Below are 27795 nucleotides of genomic sequence, written 5' to 3'. Positions count from 1 at the left end.
GCGCGTGCCACGATCCGGCTGCAGATCCGTGTCACCTGGCGAAGCAGGAAGAGCGTCTGGAGTTTGCGGTGGTGGCGGCAGCGGTGAGGAGGGGGAGAAGGGAGGGGGAGGGAGGGGGGAGAGGGAGGGGAGGGGGAGGGGGAGGGGAGGGGAGGGGGAGGGGAGGGGGAGGGGAGGGGGAGGGGAGGGGGAGGGGGAGGGGGAGGGGAGGGGGAGGGGGAGGGGAGGGGAGGGGGAGGGGAGGGGGAGGGGAGGGGGGGAGAGAGAGGGAGGGGAGGGGGAGGGGAGGGGAGGGGGAGGGGAGGGGGAGGGGAGGGGGAGGGGAGGGGGAGGGGAGGGGGAGGGGAGGGGGAGGGGAGGGGGGAGGGAGGGGGAGGGGGAGGGGGAGGGGAGGGGGAGGGGGAGGGGAGGGGGAGGGGAGAGGGGAGGGGGAGGGGAGGGGGGGGAGAGAGAGGGAGGGGAGGGGGAGGGGGAGGGGAGGGGGAGAGGGTGGGGGAGGGGAGGGGGAGGGGAGGGGGAGGGGAGGGGGAGGGGGAGAGGGAGAGGGAGGGGGAGAGGGAGGGGGAGAGGGAGAGGGGAGGGGGTGGGGGGAGGGGGTGGGGGGAGGGGGTGGGGGAGAGAGAAGGGGAGGGGGTGGGGGAGAGAGAAGGGGGAGGGGTTGGGGGGAGAGAGAAGGGGAGGCGGTGGGGGGGTAGACTAGGGGAGTAGGGTGGGGGTAGACTAGGGGAGGGGGTGGGGGTGAGAGAAGGGGAGGGGGTGGGGGTGAGAGAAGGGGAGGGGGTGGTGGGAGAGAGAAGGGGGAGCAGAGGTGGTGGAAGGGGAGGGGGATGAGGGGGAAGGGGAGAGGAGGAGGAAGGGGGGAGGTTACCGCAGGCTTCCTTCAGAGCTTGGGGATGTTCAGAACATCTGCGGGTGCTGGTGGTCGGATCTTTGGGGGCACTAAAGTTTAAGGGAGGAGAATGTTTGAAACACTGAGGTCTGTGTGGAGCAAAGGCCAGTGACGACCACCCACACTGTTACTATGGGGGGACTGACTTGGGTGGGAAGGGGGGCTGTCTGCCGCCTGGTTCCTGGTGTGACAGAGCCCCTCATCATTGACCGTGGTACCTTGCGGGTGAGCAGCAGACACTTCTGAAATGGGCCAACTTTCTGATATGACTGAAGTTTATCGCAAAACAATCATTTGTTTCTGGGTCTTGCTGTGTTATTCCCACATTACAAGGGTAATGTGTAAGGGGTTGTCATCTGTTAGGCAAAGCAGTTGAGCTGCACGTTAAGCTGGAAGGCAGAGTACAAGGTGAATGGCAGGTTTCCTACAGTGTGGAAGAGCAAAGACTTTGGGCTCCAAGTCAGTAGATCCTCAAGGTGGCCACACAAGTTGATGGGATAGTTAAGCTGTAAGGAAAGTTGGTGTTTGTTAATCAGGGGGTTGAGTTCAAGAGGTAATGTTACAGCTCTATAAAACTCTGGTCGGACCATCCTTAAATATTGTGTTCAATTCCATTCACCTCATTATAGGAAGGATGTGGAAGCCATGGAGAGGGTGCAGAGGAGATTGACCAGGATGTGGTCTGGATTGGGAAACAAGTTTTATGGGAGAAGATTGACAGAGCTGGGGCAGTGTAACAGGCCGTTTCAGTCCACAAGCCTGTGGTGCCCAATTACACCCTATTAACCTAAAGCCCCCAGTACTTTTCGAACGGTGGGAGGAAACCAGAGCCTCTCGGGAGGGGGGGGGAAATGTGCAAGACTCAAAGTGAATCTGGCCTGGCCTGTGCTCCTGGCGATTTTGCTTGCATACGTACAATCTCTGGAAAAGACATTGGATTACCCATGGCCATTTCTGAACCAGAGAGAAAAAAAAAAGGACTTCTGTGCTCAGGTAATCCGGTAATCTCAGAAATCTGGCTCCAGGATTCCTCTCTGGATTCAGCCATCCAGTCGGAAGACTTGTTTCCTCTCAGGCGGACGAGAATGCTACTGCTTCTGGTAAGACTTGAGGAGGGCTGTTGGGTTTTTTTTTAACCTGTGCAACCTTAGGGTCGATTGACTGGATGCGTGTCTGTGTTGGAAGAAGTGGCCGTTTAAGATCTTGCCTGCTACTGTTGTGGCATGAAGTCTGCTGTCTGGTCCGACTACTTATTGTATTGTAGTCACTGGGTGGTGATGGGGTGGGGTTACATGTTGATTGTGAATTTTGTGGGTGTTTTTGTGTCTGGCGTGTCCTCGCTGCATATCTACAGCAGTTTCATGGACGGGTAAAGTGGATTGGACAAGATGCAAAGAGTAGGTATAAATAGGTTCTTTTCGAAATGGCAGCCAGTGACTAGTGGGGTACTGCAGGGCTCCAAGCTGGGGCCGCAGTTGTTTACAATAGATATCAATGACTTAGATGTGGGAATAGATAGCAATATTTCAAAATTTCCTTTGGAGTTGGGGTGGAGGAGGTGGGGGAAGAGAAGGGGGAGTGGGGGAAGAGGGGGGTGGGGGGAGAGTTGGGTAGCGGGGTTGACTATGTTGAGGACACTAGGAAGGTGCAGAGTGATTTGGACAAGTTAAGCAAGTGGGCCAAGATGTGGCAGATGCAAAATAATGGGGATAAGTGTGAGGTTATCCACTTTGGAGGTAAGAATCTAAATGATATCTGTTTAGGAAAAGGGGAGATGCAGAGAGACTTGGGTGTCGCTGTGCATCAGTCGTTGAAAGTGGGCGTGCAGGTACAGAATGCTGTGTTGGCATTCAAATCAGTATCCGACCTCCAAGTTATAGCAATACATTTTCTAGCCAAGGCAATTTGAACAAATTTTACATGATACATATTCAATTTTATCCCTCTAACCCAGTGGTTCTCAACCTTTTTCTTTCCACTCACATCCCATTTTAAGTAATGCCTATCCCATCGGTGCTCTGTGATAAGTAAGGGACTGCTGAGGGTGGGATGTGGGTGGGAAGGGAAGGTTGAAAACCCCTGTTTTAATCGTCCCTCATTGACTCGTTATGTGCACGGTTTCATAACTCCAAAGGAAATGGGCCAATGACCATTTTTCTCAAGCAAAATATTTCAGTAACAATTAGGTCCAGAGCAGTGATTCTCAACCTTCCCTTCCCACCCACATCCCACCTTCAGCAATCCCTTACTAATCACAGAGCCCCGAGAGCACAGGGATTACTTAAGGTGGTCAGTGAATGGAAAGAAAAAGGTTGAGAATCACTGCGCATCTCCCAGTAAAAATTACATCGGATCCTGTGGGAATTTTATTTCAGTTATTCGTTATAATAAATTACCCAGATCAAGCTCAAAAGGTTTAATTGTGGAACACGGCCAAGTCGAATGCAAAAAAAATACCAACTTCTTGTCCACATCTTAAACATAAATCTGAATAAGTACAGTACATAATATGTAACTTTTGTGGTGTTAAATATAACTGGTGAATAAAATTATATTGAACTAACCGATATCTCACGTTGATTGTGCTTTTCATACTCTCTCTACATACCTGAATCCATCTACATTTGTCTATTTGCTTATTTAAATCTACCTCCCATTTATGTCTTGGTTTATGAATTCCTTCTTTCAAGCCTTAACCACATATAACCATTTACGTCTGTTGTAATAATTTATACATTTCTGAAATAAATCTCTTTACATCCCTAACACTTAATAATAATTCTACTTCTCTCTCTCTCGCTCTTTTGGTAAAATTTCACAAAGAAATCTCTTGATGATAACAAAATGTTGTATTTTCCAATATCTTAAACTAATAAAAAAGTAATAAATTTCCCAGCTTCATAACAATCTTTAATTTGTGGCATGTTATAGCACCAGCGGCCGGAGTTCGAATCCCGCGCTGTCTGTAAGGAGTTTCTACGTACTCCCCCTCTGTCTGCGTTGGTGTCCTCTGGGGGCTCCGGTTTCCTTCCACTGTTCAAGACGTACCGGGGGGTGGTTGGGCCGGAAGAGCCTGTTACCATTGTTAGGTCTGCTTTTGTTCATGAATGAGTGAGACAAACACCAGGCTGAGTCGAAATCAGGGTTCTTTGTTCTTTATTACCGGATTGTAACACTTGCGACTAAACATGTTAGTCGGAGAATGCATTCTGCCGTTATCAGCAAAATGGTGATTTTTTATACCCTTGGATACATGCTTAGAACATCATCATATCATTACTTGTCCAATGACTAAAACTGTTGCTATCCTTTCCCTGCTAGCTTCCTGCCTCTCAATCCATCAATGTCTCTCTTATCTTGTAAGTACAAGGATGCATTCACATCTTGTTACAGCCCTGTACAGTGTAACTCCTTACACATTCCCATCTCATGATGTTTTACCTTACACCGTCTAAAAAAAGAACAGCCCTCCTCAGGTCTTCCAGAGGAGGCCTGGAGCCAGGTTTCTGTGATTACCGGAGTGCAGAAATCCTTTGTTTCTCTCTGGTTCAGATACAGCCATGGGTAATCCAGTTTCTTTTCCAGAGATCATACTTTTGCAAGTAAAATCATCAGGATGGATTCGCTTTGAGTCTTGCACAAAGGGCCTCGGCAGCTGAAGGCTTCCGGAGGTTTGGATCTGGAGCTTGGTATCACCGATGGATCGAACAGGGGTCTGTGTGGCTGCAGAGGCTGTGGGAGCGCTGGAGGTGAATCCACAGACACTCACTAACTCTGAAGGGACTCTCTTTTGATTAGAAACATAGAAGATAGGAGATAGGCCCCTCGAGCCTGCTCCGCCATTCAATGAGATCATGGCTGATCTTAAAGTTCAGTACCCCATCCCCGCCTTCTCTTCGTAACCCCTAATTCCCTTATACTGAAGAAATATATCTAATTTCCTCTTAAATATATTCAATGAACCTGCCTCTACTACTCTCTGGCAATGAATTCCACAGATTCGCCACCCTCTGGGTAAAGAAATTCCTCCTCATCTCGGTCATAAATGGTTTGCCTATTATCCTCAAACCATGGCCCCAGGTTCTGGATTTTCCCATCCTTGGAAACATCCCATCTGCATCCACTCTGTCCAGTCCTGCCAGAATTTTATAGGTCTCTATGAGATCCCCTCTCAATCTTCTAAACTCCAGCGAGTACAATCCCAATTTGCACAATCTTTCCTCGTCAGTCATTCCTGCCATTCCAGGTATCAGCCTGGTGAATCGCCTCTGCACTCCCTCCATTGCAAGAACATCCTTCCTTAGATAAGGTGACCAAAACTGCACACAATACTCCAGGTGGGGTCTCACCAAGGCCCTGTACAGCTGCAGTAAGGTATCATTGTTCCTAGACTCAAACCCTCTTGATATGAAGGCCAACATACCATTTGCCTTTTTAACCGCCTGCTGTACCTGCATGCTCGCCTTCAGAGACTGGTGTACAAGAACCCCTAGGTCTGTCTGCATTTCCCCATCTCCCAATCTATTGCCATTCAAATAGTAATCTGCCCTCCGGTTTGTATCACCAAAGTGGATAACCTCCCGTTTATCCACATTGTAGTGCATTTGCCATGTATCTGCCCAGTCCCCCAATTTATCCAAATCACACTGGAGCTTCCTGACCCCCTCTTCTGTGCACACAACCCCTCCTAGCTTAGTGTCATCTGCAAATTTGGAGATATTACATCCAATCCCCTCATCCAGATCATTAATGTAAATTGTGAACAGCTGGGGTCCCAGTACAGATCCCTGTGGCACCCCACTGGTCACCGCCTGCCACTCAGAAAACTAGCCATTTATCCCAACTCTCTCTTCTATATGCCAGCCAGTTCTCAATCCACATCAATACCTTGCCCTCAATCCCTTGAGCCTTGATTTTGGAAGCGAGTCGTTTATGTGGGACCTTATCAAAGGTCTTTTGGAAGTCCAGGTACACCACATCCACTGGCTCTCCCCCATCTATTTTACCTGTCACCATCTCAAAGAATTCCAATGGATTTGTTAAGCACGATTTACCTTTTGTAAATCCATGTCCGATCCCTTCTCTGCTAGTCGTATGCTCCGCTATTACATCCTTAATAGATTCCATCATTTTGCCCACTACTGATGTAAGGTTCACCGGCCTATAATTCCCCGCTTTTTCTCTACCCCCCTTTTTAAATAGTGGGGTAACATTAGCTACCCTCCAATCCATGGGTACTGATCCTGAGTCTATCGAGTTCTGGAAAATAATTCTTAAAGCATCTGCCATCTGAATGGCCACTTCCTTAAGTACCCTAGGATGTAGATTATCAGGCCCTTGGGATTTATCTTCCTTCAATCCCATCAATTTCCCCAAGACCATGTCCTTAGAGATACTGATTTCTTTCAGTTCCTCCCTTGCATTAGTCTCTATGTTTCCCAACATCCTTGGGAGGTTATTTGTATCCTCTCTTGTGAAAACAGAACTAAAGTAAGAATTTAATTGGTCTGCCATTTCCTTATTCCCCATTATATATTCCCCTGATTCCGACTGCAAAGGACCTACTCTGGATTTCACCAATCTTTTCCTCTTGACATATTTATAAAAGCTTTTGCAGTCGGTTTTTATATTTGCCGCAAGCTTACTTTCGTAATTTATTTTTGCTCTCTTGATTAATCCCTTTGTCCTCCTTTGGTGCATCTTGAGCTGCTCCCAGTCTTCGGTCGTGGTACTTTTTTTGGCCAATTGATATGCTCTCTCTTTGGACCTAATGCTGTCTCTAATTTCCCTTGTTATCCACGGTTGAGTCACCTTTTTTGGTTTATTTTTATGCCAAACCGGTATAAACGATTTTTGCAATTTCTCCATTAGATCTGTGAATGCTTTCCATTGTCTATCCGCAGTCAACTCCCCCATAAACACCACCCAATCAATTTTACTCAACTCCCGTCTCATACCATCATCATTCCCTTTATTTAAATTCAGGACCTTAGTCTCGGTTTTAATTTCATCACTCTCCATGTCGAGTGAGAATTCGATCATATTGTGATCGCTCCTACCCAAAGGGCCTCGTACAACAAGATTGTTGATTAGCCCCTTATCATTGCATAATACCCAGTCTAAAATGGCCTGCTCCCGAGTTGGTTCCTCGACATATTGGTCTAGATAACCGTCCCGTAAACATTCAAGGAATTCCTCCTCCTCAGTATTTTTACCAATTTGACTAGTCCAATCTATATGTAAATTAAAGTCTCCATGATGACAGCTGTTCCCTTATTGCACGCTTTTCTAATTTCTCTTTTAATGCCTTCCCTCACCTCTACACTACTATTTGGAGGCCTATATACCATCCCCACTAACGTTTTCCGCCCCTTGCTATTCCTCAGTTCTACCCATATAGATTCCGCATCTTCCGAGTTGATATCCTTCCTGTCAATCGTGTCGGTCCCTTCTCTCACCATCAATACTACCCCAACCCCTTTTCTTTTTTGCCGATCCCTCCTAAATATCGTATACCCCAGGATGTTAAGTTCCCAGGCTTGCCCACCCTGCAGCCATGTTTCTGTAATCCCAATCAAATCATATTTGTTTATCTCAATTTCCACAGCTAATTCATCTACCTTGTTCCGAATGCTTCTTGCATTAAGATATAAAGCCTTCAGAATTGCTTTTTTCACCCTCCTTGCTCTTTCTGATTTTTTACTTTCGCTGCCTAACCTAACTTTTCCTGTTTTATCTTTTCTGTCCTTTGCCCTATCATACAGGTTCCCACCCCCCTGCCAAATTAGTTTAAATCGCATCCGACGGCTGTACCAAACCTAGCTGCCAATATATTGACCCCTTTTGGGTTTAGGTGTAACCCATCCTTCTTGTAGAGGTCATGCCTTCCCCAAAAGAGATCCCAATGATCCAAGAAGCCAAAACCCTGTCCATTACACCAGCCCCTCAGCCCACTTATTCATTTTTCTTAACCTTCCATTTTTGTCCTCAGTTGCACTTGGCACAGGTAGCAATCCAGAGATCACCACCCTGGCGGTCCTGTTTCTTAGCTTCTGTCCTAGCTTGCTGTAATCCTTTTTTAGTACCTCCTCCCTCTTTTTTACCTATGTCATTGGTACCCACATGTACCAAGACATCAGGCTGCTCGCCCTCTCCTTTCAGAATACTCTGGACCCGATTTGAGATATCCGGTACCCTTGCACCAGGGAGGCAGCACACCATGCGGGTATACTTATCTGGCTCACAGAATCTCTTGTCTGTACCTCTGACAATGGAGTCCCCAATGACCACTGCATTCCTCCTTACCTTTTGTACCACCGTACCAGGCTCAGTGCCAGCGACCTGATCACTGCGGCCAGCTTCTGTCAGGTCATTTCCCTCAACAGCATCCAACACAATATACCTGTTGCTGAGAGGGGTAGTCACAGGTGTGCTCTCCATTTTCCTGGTATTTTTCTTCCCACCCCTGACAGTTACCCATTTACCTGACACATCTGGTCTCGGGGTATCTATCTACCTGAAAGTTGAATCTATTAACTCCTCACTCTCCCTTACCAGCCGCAGGTCCTCAAGCTGCAGCTCCTCAAGTAGCAGCTCCAGATCCCCAACTCGGTCCCCAACTGCATCTTGGTGCACCTGACGCAGATGTGGCTATCTGGAAGGGTGGAACTCACCCATGGTTCCCACATCTGACACCCAGTACAAAGCACTTAGCCCATAGGCATGACTGAGTTAAAATAATGCCGCTTACCTTTCTCCTCACCTGCTTTTGCCTAAGCCTGTTGAGCCAAAGCCTGGAAGTCCCATTCCTTCGCCGCGTCGCTCACCTCACCTCCGCTCACCAGGCCGCTCACCTTACCTTCTCGTCACTTTCACCAAGCTCCTCCTCCGACTCACAGCCCGACTCTCTCTGAGCTCCTACGACTCCCAGCCGAACCAAGTAGGCCCAAGCCCCGGTAAGCCCCTGACTTTTATAGCTTACCTTCGCATCACTTTCACCAAGCTCTTCCGACTCACATCCCGACTCTCTCCGAGCTCCTCCTCCAACTCCCAGGTGTTCGGGGTGCTGGGCCATTCAGCCCATCAAGTCTGCCCCACATCATGAGCTGATCCATTTCCCCACTCAGCCCCACTGCCCGGCCTTCTCCTCGTAACCTTTGATGCCCTGGCTAACCAAGAGCCTATCAATCTGTGCCTTAAAGACACCCAATAACCCGGGCTCCACAACCGCCTGTGGCAACAAATTCCACAGATTCACCTCCCTCTGGCTCGAGAAATTCCTCCACGTGGGCCGCACATTTAGCTTAGCGGTTAACGCATTACCGTTACAGTGCCAGCAATCATGACCAGGTTCGAATTTCGTGCTCTCTGTAAGGAATTTGTATATACTCCCCATGCCTGTGTGGATTTCCTCCGTTCAAAACGTACTAGAGATGGAGGATAATTGGGCAGCTCAGGATTGTGGGCCAAGAGGGCTTGTTACCATCCTGTATGTCTAAATTAAAAAAATTTTAATTAAAAAATTTAAATCTCTATTCTAAGCAGACGCCCTTCAATCCTGAAGTTGTGGCCTCTTGTCCTCGACTCTCCCACCTTGGATATCAACCTTTCTACATCTACACTGTCCAAACCTTTCTACATCTACACTGTCCAAACCTTTCTACATCTACACTGTCCAAACCTTTCTACATCTACACTGTCCAAACCTTTCTACATCTACACTGTTCAAACCTTTCAACATTCAAAATGTTTCAATGAAATCCCCCTCCCTCATTCTCCTAAATTCTAACGAGTGCAGACCAAGAGCCGTCACCCTTCATAGAATAACCCTTTCATTCCCGGAATCATCCTTGTGAACCTCCTCTGAATCTTCTCCAACAACAGCACATCCTTTTTTAAATGAGGAGCCCAAATTTGCTCCCAATACTCCAAGTGAGGTCTCACCAGGGCTTTATAAAGCCTCAACATCACATCCCCGCTCGTATATTCCATTCCTCTTGAAGTGAACGCCAACTTTGCATTTGCCTTCTTCACCACCGACTCACCCTGCAAGTTGACCTTCAGGGTATCCTGCGCAAGGACCCCCAGGTCCATCCAAGCCGACTACGCAATAACTGGCCTTTTTCCTGTGGGCGCAGCAGAATCACCACTAATTGGTCGTGCAAAAAAACTGTACACAGCGTAAACATGTAAACAAAGAAAGAACTGTAAACAGATAATGAATGTGAACAAACTGACTGCGCAATGCAGAGAGAACAAAGAAAATGAATGAAGTGCACGTCAGAGTCCTTAAATGGATCCCCCTGATTGAGTTTGTCATTGAGGAGTCTGATGGTGGAGGGATAGCAGCTGTTTCTGAACCTGGTGGTGCGAGTTTTGTGGCCCTGATACCTCTTTCCTGATGGCAGCCGCGAGAACAGAGCGTGTCCTGGGTGGTGAGGGTCCTTGATGATCGCTGCTGCTCTCCGACGACAGCATACTCTGTAGATGTTCTCGATGGTGGGGAGGGTTTTGACTCTGATGTCCTGGGGTGTGTCCACTACCTTTTGCAGGGCTTTGTGCTCAGGAGTATTGGTGTCCCCATACTAGACTTTGACGCAGCCGGTCAGCACACTTTTCACCGCACCTCTGTAGAGATTTGCCAGAGTTTCTGGTGTCGTATCAAACTTGTGCAAACTCGTGAGGAAGTAGAGGTGCTGACGTGCTTTCTTCACGATGCTATTGGTGTGTTGGGTCCAGGAACGATCCTCTGAGATGGTGACTCACAGGAATTTAAATTTGTTCACCCTCTCCACCTCTGATCCCCCAATGGGATGGATGTTCTTGGAACCTTCTCCCATTCAGTGGCCCACTATTGTTCAGGCGCACAATGTGCTAGTCAGAGCATTGGGTTCTGATGGGCCCCATAAAACACTGGTGACACCTTGCTTAGAGTATTGTGTCCAGTTCTGGTCGCCTCATTACAGGAAGGAGGCGGAATCTGTGGAGAGGGTGCAGAGGAGATTTACCAGGATGTTGCCTGGATTGGAGATAGTGTCTTATGAAGCAGGGTTTGATGGATCTAGGTCTTCTCTCTGGAGTGAAGAAGGATGAAAGATGACTCCTCTTTAGTAGAGGAGTGTCAGATCATCAGATACCCCCAGCAGTGCATTCAGGCACCCACCACACTCTGACATCACTCCGAAACTCAACCTAAACAGATGCTCTCTGGCGTTGAGGTAGGGTTGGGGTCGGGGTTTGGGAAGAGGTTTCTGGGTGGGGGTTTGAGAGGGAGAATGATCAGGGAGGTTCGGGAGGGGACGGGGTTGGGGAAGAGACAGGGTGGGGGGGATTGAGTGGGGACGGGACAGGGTTGGGGGGTATGTTGAAGATCAGTTTGGGGACGGGGTGAGGGGAATTGAGTTGGGGGTTGGTTTGGAGAGGGACTGGGGGACGGGGTGAGGGGGATCAGGTTGGGGGGACGGGGTTCGGGGGATCAGGTTGGGGAGTGGAGTGGATGGGGTGAGGAGGGGGATTCGGGGGGAGGAGAGTGTGGCGAGGGGGACAGGCTTGGGAGGGGAGCAGTCATTAACCCCACTCACCTCCCCAGTGACAGCTAGGTGTTGCGGAGAGGAAGGGGTCTGGAAGTGGATGGTGTAGGGGAGGGGATCCATCACTAACCTCCTTCCCCCTTTGCCCCCTCCCCAGCAATGGCCAGCGACAGGACAGAGTTGAGGATCCTGGTGACAGGGGGCTCGGGCCTGGTGGGCAGGGCCATCGAGCGGTTGGTGAAGGGAGGAGAGCGGCGGGACGGAGAGGAGTGGACCTTCCTGTCCTCCAAAGATGCTGACCTGACGTGAGTGGGGGAGGGTGGCGGTGGGGGGGAGAGCCTGCCAGTGAGGGGTAGCCCGGCGGTGTGGAGGGGAAGGTTGGGGGTAGGAGCCTGGTGGTGGGAGGGGAGGCAGGCAGTGGGGGGGTAGCAGCTGATGATGGAGGGGAATCCAGGGGGATGGGAAGATGGGAGAGGTGCAAAGGATGAGGGGAGGGGGCGAGACGGTCGCTGCATGGGATGGAGAGGGGGTGAGGGTGTCACAACGCAGGACAAGGGATGCACAGGATAGGGGCCCGGACATCCAGACCTGTATGTGCCACCCTGCAGGAACGTGGATGAGACGCGGGCGGTGTTCAAGCGGTACCGCCCCACCCACGTCATCCACCTGGCCGCCATGGTGGGTGGGCTCTTCCGGAACATGAAGTACAACCTGGACTTTTGGGTGAGTGGCTGCTGAGTGCTCATGGGGACAGGGCGGAGAGGACGTAGGATGGAGGGGGCGGGGCACAGAGGAGTGGGCATGGGGTGTGGGGCGGAGAGGGCAGGGTATGTGGAACGGAGAAAGAGTGGGTCGGTGAGGGCGGGGGGGCGAAGACGGCGGGGTTGGTGAGGGCGTGGGGATGTGGGATGGAGAGGGCATGGGGAGTGGGGCAGAACGGGTGGGGATGTGGGATGGAGAGGGGATGGGGAGTGGGGTAGAGAAGGGGACGAGGGATGGAGAGGGTGGGAATGGAAATGGTGGAGAGGGCACGGGACGGATAAGGCATGGGGAGTGGGTCAGAGAGGGTGGGGGCGGAGAGGGCATGGGGAGTGAGGCAGAGAAGGCAGACAAGTGGGATGGAGAGGGCGGGGCAGAAATGGTGGAGAGGGCACGGGACGGAGAGGGCGTGGGGAGTGGGACGGAGAGATCGTGGGGTGTAGGACAGGATTGCGGTATGGGCATGGGATGGAGAGTGGCAGTCGTGCTCTGTTCTGCCAGTGACCGCGCTGTCCTGTCCACAGAGGCTGAACATCCACATTAATGACAACGTCCTGCAGATGGCCCATGAACATGCAGTGGCCAAGGTCATCTCCTGCCTTTCCACTTGCATCTTCCCTGACCAGACCACCTACCCCATCGATGAGAGCATGGTGAGAGGAGGGGAGGGCAGTCGTGTGGAGGAGGAGGGGGGTCACTGGGAGGGGTGGCGAGGAAAGGGGCGGTTGTGGCAAGGGGAAATGTGAGGGGAGGGGAAGGGGGGTCACAGTGAGGGGTGTGTGTTCATTGAGCGAGGGAGTGTTGGTGTCCTGGCAGGGGGTTCACATTACCCGGGGTATGTGGGTCTCCCTCCCCTTGCCCCCTCCACCTAAAGAGAACTGTGTTGAAGCCAAGGTCTGACATTTCAGCACCGACGGGTTGAATGGCCTCCTCCCATTCTCCTCCTACATTCCGAAGCCTCCGCCCCTGTGGGTGGGCTGCAAGATGTCCCCCAGTTCTGGGCTGCATGCCCACATTCATCATTCCTGGATTGAATTCCTCAGTTGGGAATCAAATAAGTTTCCAGTGCGTTAGAATCATCGAAAACCAGAGCACAGAAAACAGGCCTTTCAACCCTTCTAGTCTGTGCCAAACCATTTTCTTTTGCTTAGTCCCACTGACCTGCACCCAGACCACAGCCCTCCATACCCCTCCCATCCATGTACCTCAACAAATTCTTCTTAAAAGTTAAAATCGAGCCTGTATTCACCACCTCAGCTTTTTCCACACTCTCTCTCCATGAAGTTCCCCCTCATGTTCCCCCTAAACTTTTCCCCTTTCACCCTTAACCCATGTTCTCTAGTTTGTATCTCACCCACCCTCAGTGGGAAAAAGCCGACCTACATTTACTCTGTTGTCTGTCCCCCTCATAATTTTAAATACCTCTATCAAATCTTCCCTCATTCTTCCTAACCTGTTTAACCTTTCCCTGTAACTCAGTTCCTGAAGTCCAGGCAACGTCCTAGTAAATCTTCTCTGCATTCTTTCTGTCTTACTGATATCTTTCCTGTAGTTAGGTGTCCAAAACCGCACATAATACTCCAAATTTGGCCTCACCAATGTCTTGTATAACTTGACCATAACGTTTACCATGGTTGACGTAGCAGTTAGCACAACACTTTTACAACGACGGGCATCAGGAGTGGGGTTCGAATCCCGCGCTGTATATAAGGAGTTTGTATGCTCTCCCCATGTCTACATGGGTTTTCCCTGGGGGTTCCAATTCCTCCCACCATTTGAAATGTTCCGGGGTTGTCGGTTAATTGGGTGTGGTTGGGCAGCACAGACTTGTGGGCCAAAATGGCCTGTATGTCTAAATTAATTTAAATTAAAAAATTAAACCCTCCCTACCTCATAACCCTCTTTTTCATCTGTGTGGCTGTCTAAAAGTCTCTTAAATGCCCCTAATGTTTCGGCCTCCACCATCATCCCTGGCAAGGCATTCCAGGCACCCACAGCTCTCTGTGTGTAAAAAAAATCTAGCCCTCAATTTCCCTCCCTTCATGTTGTGCATATGTCCTCTGGTGTTTGCTACACTGGCCCTGGGGGAAAAAGATGCTGGCGGTCACCTTATCGATGCCTCTCGTCTGTCTTCGCTCCAAAGAGGAAAACCCCCCCCCCAGCTCTGCTAACCTTACCTCATAAGACATTTTCCAATCCAGGCAACATCCTGGTCAGTCTCCTCTGCACCCTCTCCACAGCTTCCACATCCTTCCTGTAATGAAATGACCAGAACTGAACACAATACCCTCAATGTAGTCTCACCAGAGAATTGTAGAGATGCAGGTGACCGCTCTACTTCTGAACTCAATCCCCCTATTAATGAAGCCCAGCGTCCCATGGACTTTAACTATCCTATTAATCTCCGCGGAAGTTTGTCTTTTTCTTTTTTATGTTCACTTTCTTTCTTTGCATTTCTCTTTTTCGTTTATGTATCTTTTTGAACAGAGTTCTTTTGTGTACTACTGATAAGTAGAAATTCAGCCTCGCCTGCAGGAGAAAGGAATTTCAGGGTTGTGTGCACTCTTGACAGTAACGCCGAGCTTTCTCCCGTCTAGATCCACAATGGGCCTCCGCACAGTTCCAACTTTGGATATTCCTACGCCAAGCGAATGATCGACATTCAGAACCGGTAGCCATTTGTTTGTTTGAGCTCTCCCCGTCGCTGGGCGCGTGGGGTGCTTCCTGCTGAGGGGCGGGGGGGTGGCGTGGCACAGCCCCTCCTGCTCACACTAACCATGTGACCGCTCTTTCAGGGCGTACCACCAGCAACACGGCAGCAGGTTCTCCGCGGTCATTCCCACCAATGTGTTTGGCATGGACGACAACTTCAACATCGAGGAAGGCCACGTTCTGCCAGGCCTCATTCACAAGACCTACCTGGCGAAGAGTTGAGTCTCGCTCAGCGGGACTGTACCGCGGTGGGGGTTGCAGCCCTCTGCTCCCTGTGCTCTCCATTGATCCATAGAACGATGGAACATTTCAGCACAGAAACACGCCCTTCTAGTCTGTGTCAAACCAAACCCTCGTGATCAGACAAGAGCTGGTGTTGCAATATTGGCAGCCTCTGCATTTTAAAATTAGCTTGACTGTGAATGGCCTGCTGAATCCTCCCTGAACTGCATTGCTCCTGGCTACCAATACCTAACAGTTTTAATCTTTGTTTTGCCTGCTATCCAGACCAGACAACTCGTAATTAAGTTCAACAGGTAGTGCAAGAATAAAACAAAAAGTGTGGGGTAGGATGTTACAGTGAGTCGCAGGGTGCAGTGTTACAGTGAGACACAGAATTCGGGGGGGGCTGTTAGAGTGGGTCACAGAATGAAGGGTGTGGGTTTACAGTGAGTCACGGAGTGCAGGGTGGGGTGTTACGGTGAGACACAGAGTGCAGGATGGGGTGTTACAGTGAGACACAGAGTGCAGGATGGGATGTTACGGTGAGACACAGATTGCAGGGTGGGGTGTTACAGTGAGTCACGGGGGTATGGGAGCGGGTGTGGGTACGGGAGTGACAGAGGTACAGAAGGACTAACAGGCACTGGCTCGGCCTACTCCCTACAGAACCTGGGCTGAGCTCTCACCCATCGTTGTTTCCTTTTCAGTGAACGGGACGCCTCTTGTCGTGTGGGGATCGGGAAAACCCAGGCGACAGTTCATCTACTCTCTGGTGGGTCATCTGGCTGTAAATCCTGGATGATTTACTCTTCCTCTCAGCCATGTTCTCCTGCCTTCTCCCCATTAACATCTACCCACTGACTTGGCCTCCACAACCATCTGCGGCAACCAATTCTACAGACTCTCCATCCTCTCGCTAATGCAACCTCCTCATCTCTGTTCTAATGGAATGTTCTTTTACTCTGAGTCAGTGTCCCCCCCCCCCCAGGTCCCTGGTTCCCACGGTTCCCGGCTCTCCCACCTCAGGCAGAGGTAGGTGAAGATGGAGTCTGTGGTGTAGGGAGGGAAGTTTGCGTGATGCTCTGAGCAACATTCGCTACCTCTGGGGGCAGTATTCAGCAGTTAATTAACCTGCCACCCCCGTCAGCCCATTGGTCTGTCGGGGAATGGTGGCATTGGAGACATAGACCACTACAGCACAGATACAAGCCCTTCCGCCTATCTGGTCCGTGCCAGACTCTTGCTCTACTTCATCCCATCAACCCAGACCATACCCTCCATGCACCTCCCATGCAGGTTACTGTCGAATGTTGAAATTAAGCCCACATTCTGCTGATTGTTCGTTCCCCGCTCTCTGTGTGAACAAGTTCCTCTTAAAACATCTCGTCTTTCACCCTTGTTTTCATGTTCTTGTCTCACCCAACCTCAGTGGGAAAAGCCTGTCTTTACCCCTCGTAATTTTAAAAACCTCCATCAAATCTCCCCTTGTTCTTCAACATTCCAGGGGACTTCTTAGCTATTTAACCTTTCCCTGTAACTCAGTTCCTGAAGTCCAGGCAACATCCTAGTAAATCTTCTCTGCCCTCTTTCGATCTTATTGATATCTTTCCTGTGGTTCGGTGACCAAAACTGCACACAATGCTCCAAATTTGGCTTCACCAATGTCTTGTACCATTTAACCAGCAGGAGATACTCAGCACGTCAGGCAGTGTCTGTGGAGGGTGAAGGGGGTCCCCTCCTTTTGAGTGGTGTTTGACAGCCAAGTGGGGGCAGTCTGCCTCCAATTGCCCAGCCACTTGTGTGCGTGTGTAGCTGACAGCGGATTGGGGGGAACAGAGAGTGTTGGCAGGGTTGCCTAATGGTGGTCCCTTGGTTTTCCAGGATCTGGCTCGTCTTTTCATCTGGGTCCTGAGGGAATACGAGGAGATCGAGCCCATTATTCTCTCAGGTGAGTGGCTCAGCGGGAGCAAGAGTTGGCCTGTCGAGCCTGCTCCCCCCTTCAGTGAGATCACGATTGATCTGGCCTCAGCTCCACCTGCCCAATCACCCTTAATTTCCCCCATACTTCAAAAATCTATCCAACTGTGCAAAGCACGAGAGGTTGTAGACACCGTGGCTGAAGTAAGAACATCATGCTGGAGAAACTCAGCTGGTCAAACAGTGTCCTTTATACAGCAGAGTTCAAGATACAGGATGTACCTTTATCCTTGCCACAGAAAGAACACTGCTTGACCAGCCGAGTTTCTCCAGCATTGTGTTCTGACTCATTGGATATGACAATGCTATGAATTTATTGTCATATACATTGTATAATGTACATATGCACTGAAATTCCTACTTGATGCAGCTGAACACATACTTGTAAAAACGACTCGAACTATCATTGAATTACAAAGAGACAAAAAAAAGATAGCTATAAATATTCTCAGTTAACCATGTACAAAAAGAGTGGCAGTGCAGACAGTTCTTTTGTGGTGTCCCTGATTAGTGGAACAAGGGGTGGTTCAAGAACCTGACGACTGTTGTAAGTAAAGTGCTCTTGAACCTAGAGGTGCTGGTCTTCAGGCTTCTGTACCATCTGCCCAAAGGGAGGAATGAGAAGAGGTTGTGACCAGGGTGATGGGGGTCCTTTATGATGTTGGCTGCCTTCTGGAGGCATTGCCTCACATAGATATCTACAGCGGACAGGAGATTGGAGCCTGTGATGGACTTGGCTATGCTCTGTGTTCCTGGGCATTTGAATTTCCAAACCAGGTTGTGATGTAACCAGTATACTTTCCCATAGGGAACAAACATCAGAACTGGGAATCGGATTCGGCTATTCACTAAGGACATGTCTGACCCTTTACCTCAGCAACACTCACTGTGTAAATTTCCCACGGCGTGTCCAAATAGATCCAGCAACTGAGCCTCAACACCCCCTCAGGTAGAAAATTCCAAAGACTGACTATTCTCTGAGTGAAAACAATTCTCTGCCCCGAATCTTTGACCCCCTTAGTTTGAGTATTACCCTGGCTATGAACACCTCAGTCAATACATCGACTTCACATCCACCTGACCATTAAAATTTGAATGCTCAATAAAATTACCTCTCATTTTGAGCAAGATCTGGTCTGTTTAATCTCTCGGACCTGATTCATGTTTAACACTCTGCACCCAAACCATACCATCAATGTGTCCTAGTATTCCTGTCCCAGACTCGTTACAGGATTGGGGCACCCCACGAGTTCCAGCCTTGTACATCACTGGATCTCAGAGCGGTTAAAGCACAGAACAAGGTTACCCAGCTTCTCAAGTCCATAAAGGCTCATTACACACTTTAACATTAAAATCTGAACTTTGATGTGATACATACATGACATCACATACAGCTCTGAGATTTCCTGCAAGCCAGGCAGAATTTCTACTTAGCGATAGTACAAAACTGTACTCAAGAAAAGATGAGTTGGATTCTGCTAAACACTTTTCCATTCCAGCACTTCCCCTTCTCTTTAAATAATTGAAAATCCTGTTGTCAGGTGCACTGTGAGAATGTTTCAGAAAGCACTTTGGATTTCACGGTTTATCTCTTGCGAGGCCAGTTTTATCCAATCATCTCTTCCAATCCTTTTGTTTTGAATATTTTATGCTTTTCCAGTCTTGAACTCCAACAGTTACCAACATCAATGTTCAAACAGTCAGCATTAACAACAGTTTACAGTAATTCCATAAGTTCATCTTTTCCAATCCTCTGCATGGTTTTGTATTTCATGAATGGTTTCGATAGGGTTTTGCAGGTACTTTTATTGATAACAGCTTCGCGTCACTTGAACAGCTGGAAAGTTTAATTTACCAAGTACTTTTTTTTTCAGATATCTGCAAATCAGACATTTTCTTCAGTCTCAGATCCCTGATTTCTCTCGGGAACCTGATGCAAACATTGTTTATGTATTAAAACGTTCTCCATTACTTAATGATAAGCTGGTGGGTTTGAGACCTACCCCTCTAGTTAAAATTAAAAATGTCTAGCAACAGGATTTAAACCTTTCATTATCGGACGAAGTTTGGGATTTAACTTTTTTAGCTGGTTAATACGACATCGTTATGTGCCCGTCAATTACAACAATTGTAATTGTTGGTTACAATTCAAAGTTGTACATAGGGCCCACATGTCTAAAGTTAAATGATCTCGTATCTATTCAGATGTAAACTCTTGTGCTAAATGTAAGAGAGGAGAGGCTTCTTTAATCCTTATGCTCTGGCCGTGTCCCAACCTTGAAAAATACTGGAGGGATGCGTTTCAAATTTATCCTTAATGTAAATCTGGAGCCCAATCCTTTGGTTGCTCTTTGCGGTACAACTGGAGAGGACGATGTTCTTTTAACTCCAATCAGTTGTCAAACTCTCTTTTGGCCGGACGTGCGATACTGTTTAGATGGAAGGATGCTGCCCTGACCACTCATGCTCAACGGCTGAGGGACATTATGTCCAGCTTAAATTTAGAAATGATCCGTTATTCAAATAATAACTCAAATATAAAGTTTCAAATGCTGTGGGGACCATTCACAGATTATTTCCATAACCTATAGGGCATAATACTGCTGAATTTCACAACTTTGCCGTTTTATTTCAGGAACAAAGTTTTTTTTTCTCTTCAGTCATACAACATTGGTCTGGGGATGGGGTTCCGGGTCACACTATACCTGTTAAAATTTTCTTTTCAATCTATTTGCATTATGGATACATTACATCTGCTTTATAGCCAGGGTTCTCAACCTTTTTCTTTCCACTCACATCCCATTTTAAGTCATCCCTCTGCCATTGGTGCAGGTGGGATGTGGATGGGAAGAAAAATTTTGAAAATCACTGTTTTAATCGTCCCTAATTGTCTTGTTATGTGCACAGTTTCAAACTCCAAAGGAAATGGGGCAATGACAATTTTTCTCAAGCAAAATATTTCAGTAACAATTGGGTCTAGAGCAGTGATTCTCAACCTTCCCTTCCCACTGAGTGGAAAGAAAAAGGTTGAGAACCACTGCTTTATAATTAGTTATCTAATCTGTCATTATTGTGTATTCCATAATAACCATTAAAAGGGAAAAAAAAGTACATAACCAATGCTGCGGGCTTGAGCCCTTCATCAACTGAAATGTTGGTTATGCATCTTGATGTACACTATTTGACTAGCTGAGTTTCTCCAGCATTGTGTGCTTAAATACATGTAACGAGGCAGCCTCCATTGCTTCCTTGGGCAGAGAATTCCACAGATTCTCCACTCTCTGGGAGAAGCAGTTCCTCCTCATCTCCGTCCTAAATCTCGAGGCCACGTCCTCTCGTTCTAGTCTCACCTCATTTGTTTACCATCATCCGATTGTACAACCCGACGAAACCGCGTTCTCCGGTCCTCGGTGCAAAAACATGGAAACACACATCCAAACAAATGTTGGCAATGCAATACGCAGATACCCATATACTAAAATAATTAAGTATCGTTTCATAAATAATAGTCTCAGATGGTTAGTGTAAGCAGTTCCTTTGATCGTTCAGCATTCTCACCGCCTGGGGGAAGAAACGGTTCCTCAACCTGGTGGTGTTGGCTCTGATACTCCTGTATTTATTTCCCGAAGGGAGCAGCTGAAAGATGCTGGGTAGAAGGGATCCTCAGCGATTTTACGAGCCCACTTTCAATCTTGTCCCCTTCATAACTGTGTCCAATCATAGCAGAACCTCTCTGCTCTTAAATTCAATCCCTCCAGCAATGAAGGCCAACGTCCAGTTTGCCTTCTTGACGACCTGTTGCACCTGCAAACCAACCTTTTGCGATTCATGCACAAGCCCTCCCAGGTCCTTCTGCACAATAGCAGGCTGTAATATTTCACCATTTAAATAATAATCTGATTTTTTTTCTTCCAAAATGGATGACCCCTCACATTTACCAACATTCTACTCCATCTGCCAGACCCTTGCCCACTCACCTAACCTATTTCTATCTCTGCACAATTTGATTTTTCTAATCAGTTTAATGACATGGGAAAACGTGGATATGCAACCCTCAGTCCTCACCTTCAAACCATTCATGTAAAAATGGTGAACAGTTGTGGGTCCAACACTGACGCCTGACCTCTGCCACCACTGGTTGCCAGCCAGAGAAACACCCATTTACCCCAAATTTCTGCCTTCTATTTGTTCAGTCCATGCTAATATGTTTCCCCGACTTGTTTTTTTAAGCAGCCCCTTGATAAACGCCTTGTGGATATGCACGCCCACCTCTCCCCCTTTCTCCAGTATCATGTAAATTTGTCAAACAGGACCTACGCTTCCTGAATTCGTGCCGTGCCTGCCTTATAGAAAAATATCTATCCATACGCCTTGCTGTTTCTTCCTCAAGTGGGACTGTATGGAGGAATCGTTATTCTGTCTAACACCCGGGATGGGAGCGTGGAGGGAGTTTTAATTCCAAAAGGTTGGTTTACAGGTGCAGCAGACATGGGATGTTGGCCTTCATTGCTGGGGGGATGGAATTTAGGAGCAGGGGGGTTCTGCTGCAATTGTACAAGGCACTGGTGAGGCCGCATCTGGAGAACTGCAGGCAGTTCTGGTCTCCTGACTTGAGGAAGGATGGACAGGCCTTGGAGGCGGTGCAGAGGAGATTGACGAGGTTGATTCCAGGGATGACGGGGTTGGCCTATGAGGAGAGATTGAGTCGTCTGGGACTGTACTCGCTGGATTTCAAAGAATGAGAAACGTATAGCTCTTCGAAGGAGTAGCACGGTTAGTGTAGCGGTTCGTGTAACGCTGTTACAGCACCAGCCATCAGGACCGGAGTTCGAATCCCACGTGCACTGCAAGGAGTTTGTACGTTCTCCATGTGTCTGCGTGGGTTTTCCCAGTGGGCTTTGGTTTCTTCCCGTCGTTCAAAGCGTACCAAAGTGTCAATTAGGTGGCATGGGCTCATGTGCCGAAATACAAAGATTTAATTTTTTTTAATTAAATTTTAAAAATATAAAGTTACAAAAGCCAAAGATAAGCTAGAGGCAGGTAAGTTGCTTCCATTGGTGGGGGAGACCAGAACCAGGGGACACAGCCTCAAGATTCAGGGGAGTAGATTTCAGATGGATATGAGGAGGAACTGCTTTTCCCAGAGGGGTGAATCTGTGGAATTCTCTGCCCAGAGAAGCAGTGGAGGTGACCTCAGTAAATATATTAAAGTCGAGGTTGGATAGATTTTTACATAGTAGGTGATCATCAGATCAGTCATGATCTTGTTTGATGGCACAGCAGATTTGATGGGCCGGATGGCTAGCTCCTGTTTCCTGTGTTCTTTACTCTGTAAGTTGCACTGTCCCCCATTGACCTGCTACCTGAAGCGGTGTGCACTGGTCCTTGCTGTGAGCCCCGTATCTCCCTGTGTGGACTGCGGGAAGGGGTGGAATTCGAGGGCCAGCGTGGATGACCTCTGTGTGTTTCTGCCCTGCAGTGGGAGAAGAGGAAGAAGTCTCCATTAAGGAAGCCGCGGAGAGCATTGTGTCGGCCATGGGGTTTGAAGGCGAGGTGATCGTATCCTTCACTCTGCAGTGCCACAGGTTTCCTCAATGGATCCCAATGGTGTGGGGGGGTCATAGGTCATCCCACCCTGCCCCATCACCTGGCAACCAACGCAATATTCACCTATTGCAACCAATCAGAAAGTGAGCAGACTGATTGCTCTCCCCATTTGGTTGATCTGAGGTCAAGCAGTGTCCATTTACCAGGCCCTACTTCTGGGATGTATCATTGGATTCAACTAGTGAGAGCGATCTTCCTCTCCGCAGCTGAGGTTGTCACCTCGGGCGCTGTGTCTGGCCTGACTCACCTTCAACTGCGCTGCTTCCCTCCGCCGAGCATTGCCTCGTACCCTGGTGGGTTCAGGCGGCCAGTGTCTCTCCCCATCTCCCCTGCCCGAGTCGATCCCGGCCTCCGTCACTGTCCAGGAGGGAGTTTGCGCACTCACCATGTCCCATGGGCTCTTCCCAGTGTCCTTCCATGAAGATGTGTGGGGTGGAGGGGTAGATCCCTCTTGTGGAAGAGAGTGGTGGAATCTGGAGGGAGCAGCTTCGGCCCGGCGTGGTGGGCCAAAGGGCCTGTCTCCGCACAGTGCGACTCCTTAACTCTGCGCACCCAGTTCGACACGAGTAAATCCGATGGCCAGTACAAGAAGACGGCCAGCAACGGCAAGCTGAGGAAGTACCTGCCACATTTCCAGTTCACACCCTTCAACCAGGGTGAGTCAGTCCTGCTGTCCCTTCCGCTGGTCGCCAGGCTGGTGGAACACCCCCCCCCCCCCCCACCACAGCCTCAGGCCATCAGGCCTGGCACTGAGATGCGTCCCATCCTTGATCCTCTCCCCCATGCCCGGGAGGGCGGGTAGATAGAGCACGTTGCCTCCATACCCACAAACCTTGAGAAGTATAAAGGCTGTGGGCACTGAAATCCTGGGCAGCAGAGATGTGCTGGAGGACCCCAGGTGTCGGGCAACACTAGAACCATTATAGCACAGAAAACAGGACATTCAGCCCTTCTAGTTGGTGCTGCCTAGTCCCACTGACCTACTCGTAGTCCATACCCCTCCCAGCCGTGGACCTGTCCAAATATTTCTTAAATGTTAAAACTGAATCTACATTCACCACCTCAGCTGGCAGCTCGTTCCACACCTCTACTGCTCTCTGTGTGAAGAATTTCCCCCTTGGGGCAGCATGGTTAGCGCAGGCTGTTGCAGTGACCAGAACCTGGGTTTGAATCCCGCGCTGACTGAGGAGTTTGTACGTTCTCCCTGTGGCTGTGTGGGTTTCCTCCGGATACTCCAGTTTCCTCCCACCGTTCAAATGTCCTAGGGGGTGTGGGTGTAAGTTAATTGGGAGTAATTGGGTATGGGCTCGTGGGCCAAAAGGGCCTGTTACTGTGCTGCATGTCTACATTAAAATTTAAAAAATTAAAACTAAATTTCAGCTTCTCCCCTTTCACCCTTAACCCATGACCCTCTGGTTTGTATCTCAACTACCCTCAGTGGGAAAAGCCTATTTACATTTACTCTGTCTATCCCCCCCCCCCCCTCATCATTTTTGTGGGGACTTTATCCCCCTGGAGTGTTGAAGAATGAAGGGCGATTTGATAGAGGTATTTAAAAATTATCCCCAGCCCCACTCAACCCCAGTGAGATCCTGGGATTATAAACTGAAAATACTAGAAATACACAGTGGATCAGGCAGCCTCGAGGGGAAGAAACTGCTACCGTTTCACTTGACCATAACTGCCCCATCACGGCCATACCCTTTGTTCCACCTCTCCTCACCCCCCAACAACTGCTTAGACTTGGCTTGTTTCTCCCCTTGTTCCAAGCAGCTCAGACTTGACACGTTAATGGTTTACTCTCTCTGTCTGTCTCTTTCTTTCTGTGACTCTCTCACCCTCTCTTTTCCTCTCTCTGTTTCTCTATCTCTCTCATTCTTTATGTGCCTATCTCACTCACTCTCTCTATCTCTGTGTGTCCCTCACTCTCTGTTTCTCTCTATTTCTGTGTCTCTCTCCTTCCCTCCCCCTCTTTCTCTCTACATGCTGCCCAACCTTCTGGCCATTATCAGTTCTTATTTCTGATTTCCAGCATCTGCTTTTATATCATGACCCCTTCTCTCCCCGACCCCTTCCCCCACCCAAATACCAGGAGTCTGGGTGAATCAGACCTGGCCACACCTTGAGTCAAAGATGAGTTAACTCACCCCTTGCTTCTCTGAGGCAGGCATTTTAAATGTAAATTTAGACATACAGCAGGGTAACACAAGCCCGCATCGCTCAATCACACCCAATTGACCCACAGCCCATGTACTTTTCTGAAGGGTGGGAGGAAGCTGGAGGAAACCCACGCAGACACGAGGAGAGAATGTACAAACTCCTTACAAGACAGCACGGGATTCGAACCTGGGTCACTGGCTCTGTAATAGCATCGCGCTGACTGCTGCGCTAACCGCATCCGTATGTTCCGCTGAGTCTCTGAACGCCTTCGGCTGCTTTGGGGAACGCTCGCTGCTCTGCCAAAGAGCAGCTTGTGTGAGTTTTTAAATGAACCCTGCCCTGTTACCATTTGTCATGTGTTTCAGCTATCAAAGAGACCTGTGACTGGTTTGTTGCTAACTACAAGGTGGCAAGAAAGTGACGGGAGACCAGGACAGTCGGTCGGAGTGCTGCTGTTCGCTTGCGAGGTGGTGGGATTAGAAGTAGATGTCTGTAATTTAATGGAGTGATGGGCTACCCGAGTTTCCTCCGTGCGGAGTTGCCACTCTGCAGCCCCCTCTTCAAGGTCCTTGTCTCTGCTACCCCATTGGATTCACCCCACAGGACTCGAGTTGGACTCTGCAGGATAGCCCCTGGGAAGTTTCTGCTGTCTGGCTATCTCTCTCTTTTTCTCATTTTCCCTCTCTCTCTCGTATCACCATCAGAAATGCCTCTGCTGCGGTTTATAGTTTACCCTTTCTTTGCACCATCTCTCATGGTGACCTGAGGTAGCGGGACAACCTCGTGTGGGGAAGGATCCGCACTGCATGGAACCCACACTTCCAATCTGGCTCAATGCGATTTGTTCCACTCTCCCGCTGTGTGGCCACTGGACCTGAGCTTTCCCCAACCCCTCTGCTCTGGTGGGTACACCTGGCCCGTGCTGAGGGAGATGAGAGCAGGGGCTTGGACCTCTGGTAGAGTGGGCGTTCTGGGCTGAGTAGAAATTGTTCCCCGTCGGCACTGTAAACTGTTATATGGAAATTTCACGAGCAGAAGGTTGTCATGTGCTGACTTTGTACAGTGATTTAAATATTAAAGGTTACTTACTACCCAACCAACGCCTGAATGTTGTTTTGATCATAAGGAGCAGGAGTCGGCCAGCCAGTCCGCCAAGCCTGCTCCATCATTCAATAAGGTCAGGGCTGGTCTGGCTGTGGACTCACCTCCACTTACCTGCCCGTCCCTTTAATCCAGTGGTTCTCAACCTTTTTTTATTCCCCAGTCACATACCACGTTAAGTAATCCCTTTCGAACCCCAGAGCACCTACAGCCTAGGATGTCGCGGGTGCTCTGGGGTTCGTAAGGGATTACTTAAGGTGGTCTTAGAGTGGGGGGGGGGGGGGGGGGGAGAGAAGGTTGAGAACCACTACCTTTACTCTTAATTTCTCGATTCTTCAAAAATCTGTGTCTTAAGTACATTCAATGAGTCAGTTTACATCGCTCCTTGGGGCAGAGAATTCCACAGATTTGCGACTCACTGAGAGAAGAGAATATGAGCTTGTCAGCCTGGTTTTGGAACCGACAGACCATGTATCACTGGGGAGACCTGACTTGGAGAATTGTGAGCAGTTTTGGGCTTCTCATTTAAGGAAGGATGCGCTGACAGAGAGGGTTCAGGGGAGGTTCCCCAGGACGATTCCAGGAATGGAAGGGTGATTGAAAGAGGAGTGTTTGATGAATCGGTGGAAATTTGGAGAACGTTGGGGGGGGGGGGGAATCTCAATGAAATCTATCAAATGTTTTGCAAAGAGGTGGGCGACTGTCTCCACTCCCCCGCAGTCATCTCAGGGTCACACACATCACAGAAGAGCATCCTAACTGCTCTCTGGGGAGGTTAACACTAGCCTACAAGCCTTTAGTCTTAGGAAGCCAACATCTGCCTAGACCAGTGGTACTCAACCTTTTTCTTTCCACTCACATACACCTTTAAGTAATCCCTATGCCATGGGTGCTCTATGATTAGTAAGGGATTGCTTAAGGTGGGATGTGGTGGAAAGAAAAAGTTTGAAAACCACTATTTTAATAGTACCTAATTGACTCATTATGTGCATGGTTTCAGAACTCCAAAGGAAATGGGCCAATGACAATTTTTCTCAAGCAAAATATTTCAGTAACATTTGGGTCTAGAGCAGTGATTCTCAGCCTTCCCTTCCCACTCACATCCCACCTTAAGCAATCCCTTACTAATCACAGAGCACCGATGGCATAGGGATTACTTAAAGTGGGACGTGAGTGGAAAGAGAAAGGTTGAGAAGACCAGGAATGTAGAACTAAATTCTGCAGGGGTTAACGCCACAGAACGTCAGAATTGAGACCAAACATACAGGTATCGGGAGCCGGGATTCAAGAGGGCGCGAAGAAGGACTCTGGAAGGGGCCTCGGGAACTGAAGGTTTCCTGATCATGTCGGAGGTTTGGATCTGGAGCTCGGGTTGTCCATGGATCGAGCAGGAGTCTCTGTGGCCTGCAGTGACTTCAGGAGCCCAGGAGACGAATCCACAGACACTCAGTGACTCTCTTTTGATTTTTCTCCTATTAGGGGTGCTGGGCAGCACTCATGACGACTCTTTGTTTGCCTTACAGCAGGCAGAAGTTAAAGAAGATCGTGTAGATTACATTTTAATGTGACAATAAAAGGAACCTTTGAACCTTGAAGCATCCGGTTCACCTTTCAGAAGCACTTGGGTTGACGAACCAGTGAATCCAATCGCTGCCTCCACCGACTTGCCCTCCCTCTCCCGAATTCCACCTGTGAGAAGCCATCAGTTCTTTTTTTAAAAAAATTATTTATTAATGATAAGACACAATAAAAATGCAAATAAAGAAAAACAATGCATACAAGATGTTTTTGTAAATAATACCCCCCTGTGACTCACCCACCCCCCACTAATCTACCCAA

At 48.9% G+C, this 27795-nt stretch overlaps 1 protein-coding gene across 2 annotated transcripts; it reads left to right on the top strand.

The window, feature by feature from the left end:
* On the top strand, positions 1-25951 carry gfus.1 (GDP-L-fucose synthase, tandem duplicate 1). 2 transcript variants are annotated; one of them, XM_069914960.1, is made up of 11 exons: positions 1-83; positions 11576-11723; positions 12027-12141; positions 12702-12830; positions 14775-14848; positions 14973-15106; positions 15819-15883; positions 16993-17059; positions 22568-22647; positions 23252-23351; positions 25221-25951. In XM_069914960.1, exons 2-11 carry the CDS (start codon positions 11578-11580, stop codon positions 25274-25276), a joined length of 966 nt encoding a protein of 321 aa, XP_069771061.1. In that variant the 5' UTR covers positions 1-83; positions 11576-11577; the 3' UTR covers positions 25277-25951. The 2 variants fall into 2 exon arrangements, with proteins under 2 accessions (XP_069771061.1, XP_069771062.1); XM_069914961.1 differs by lacking the exon at positions 1-83 and adding an exon at positions 1915-1989.
* Positions 25952-27795: the final 1844 nt, after the last annotated feature.

Source organism: Narcine bancroftii, chromosome 1, assembly GCF_036971445.1.
Source record: "Narcine bancroftii isolate sNarBan1 chromosome 1, sNarBan1.hap1, whole genome shotgun sequence".
Lineage (NCBI taxonomy): Eukaryota > Metazoa > Chordata > Chondrichthyes > Torpediniformes > Narcinidae > Narcine > Narcine bancroftii.
This window is presented reverse-complemented; position numbering and strand designations above follow the sequence as displayed.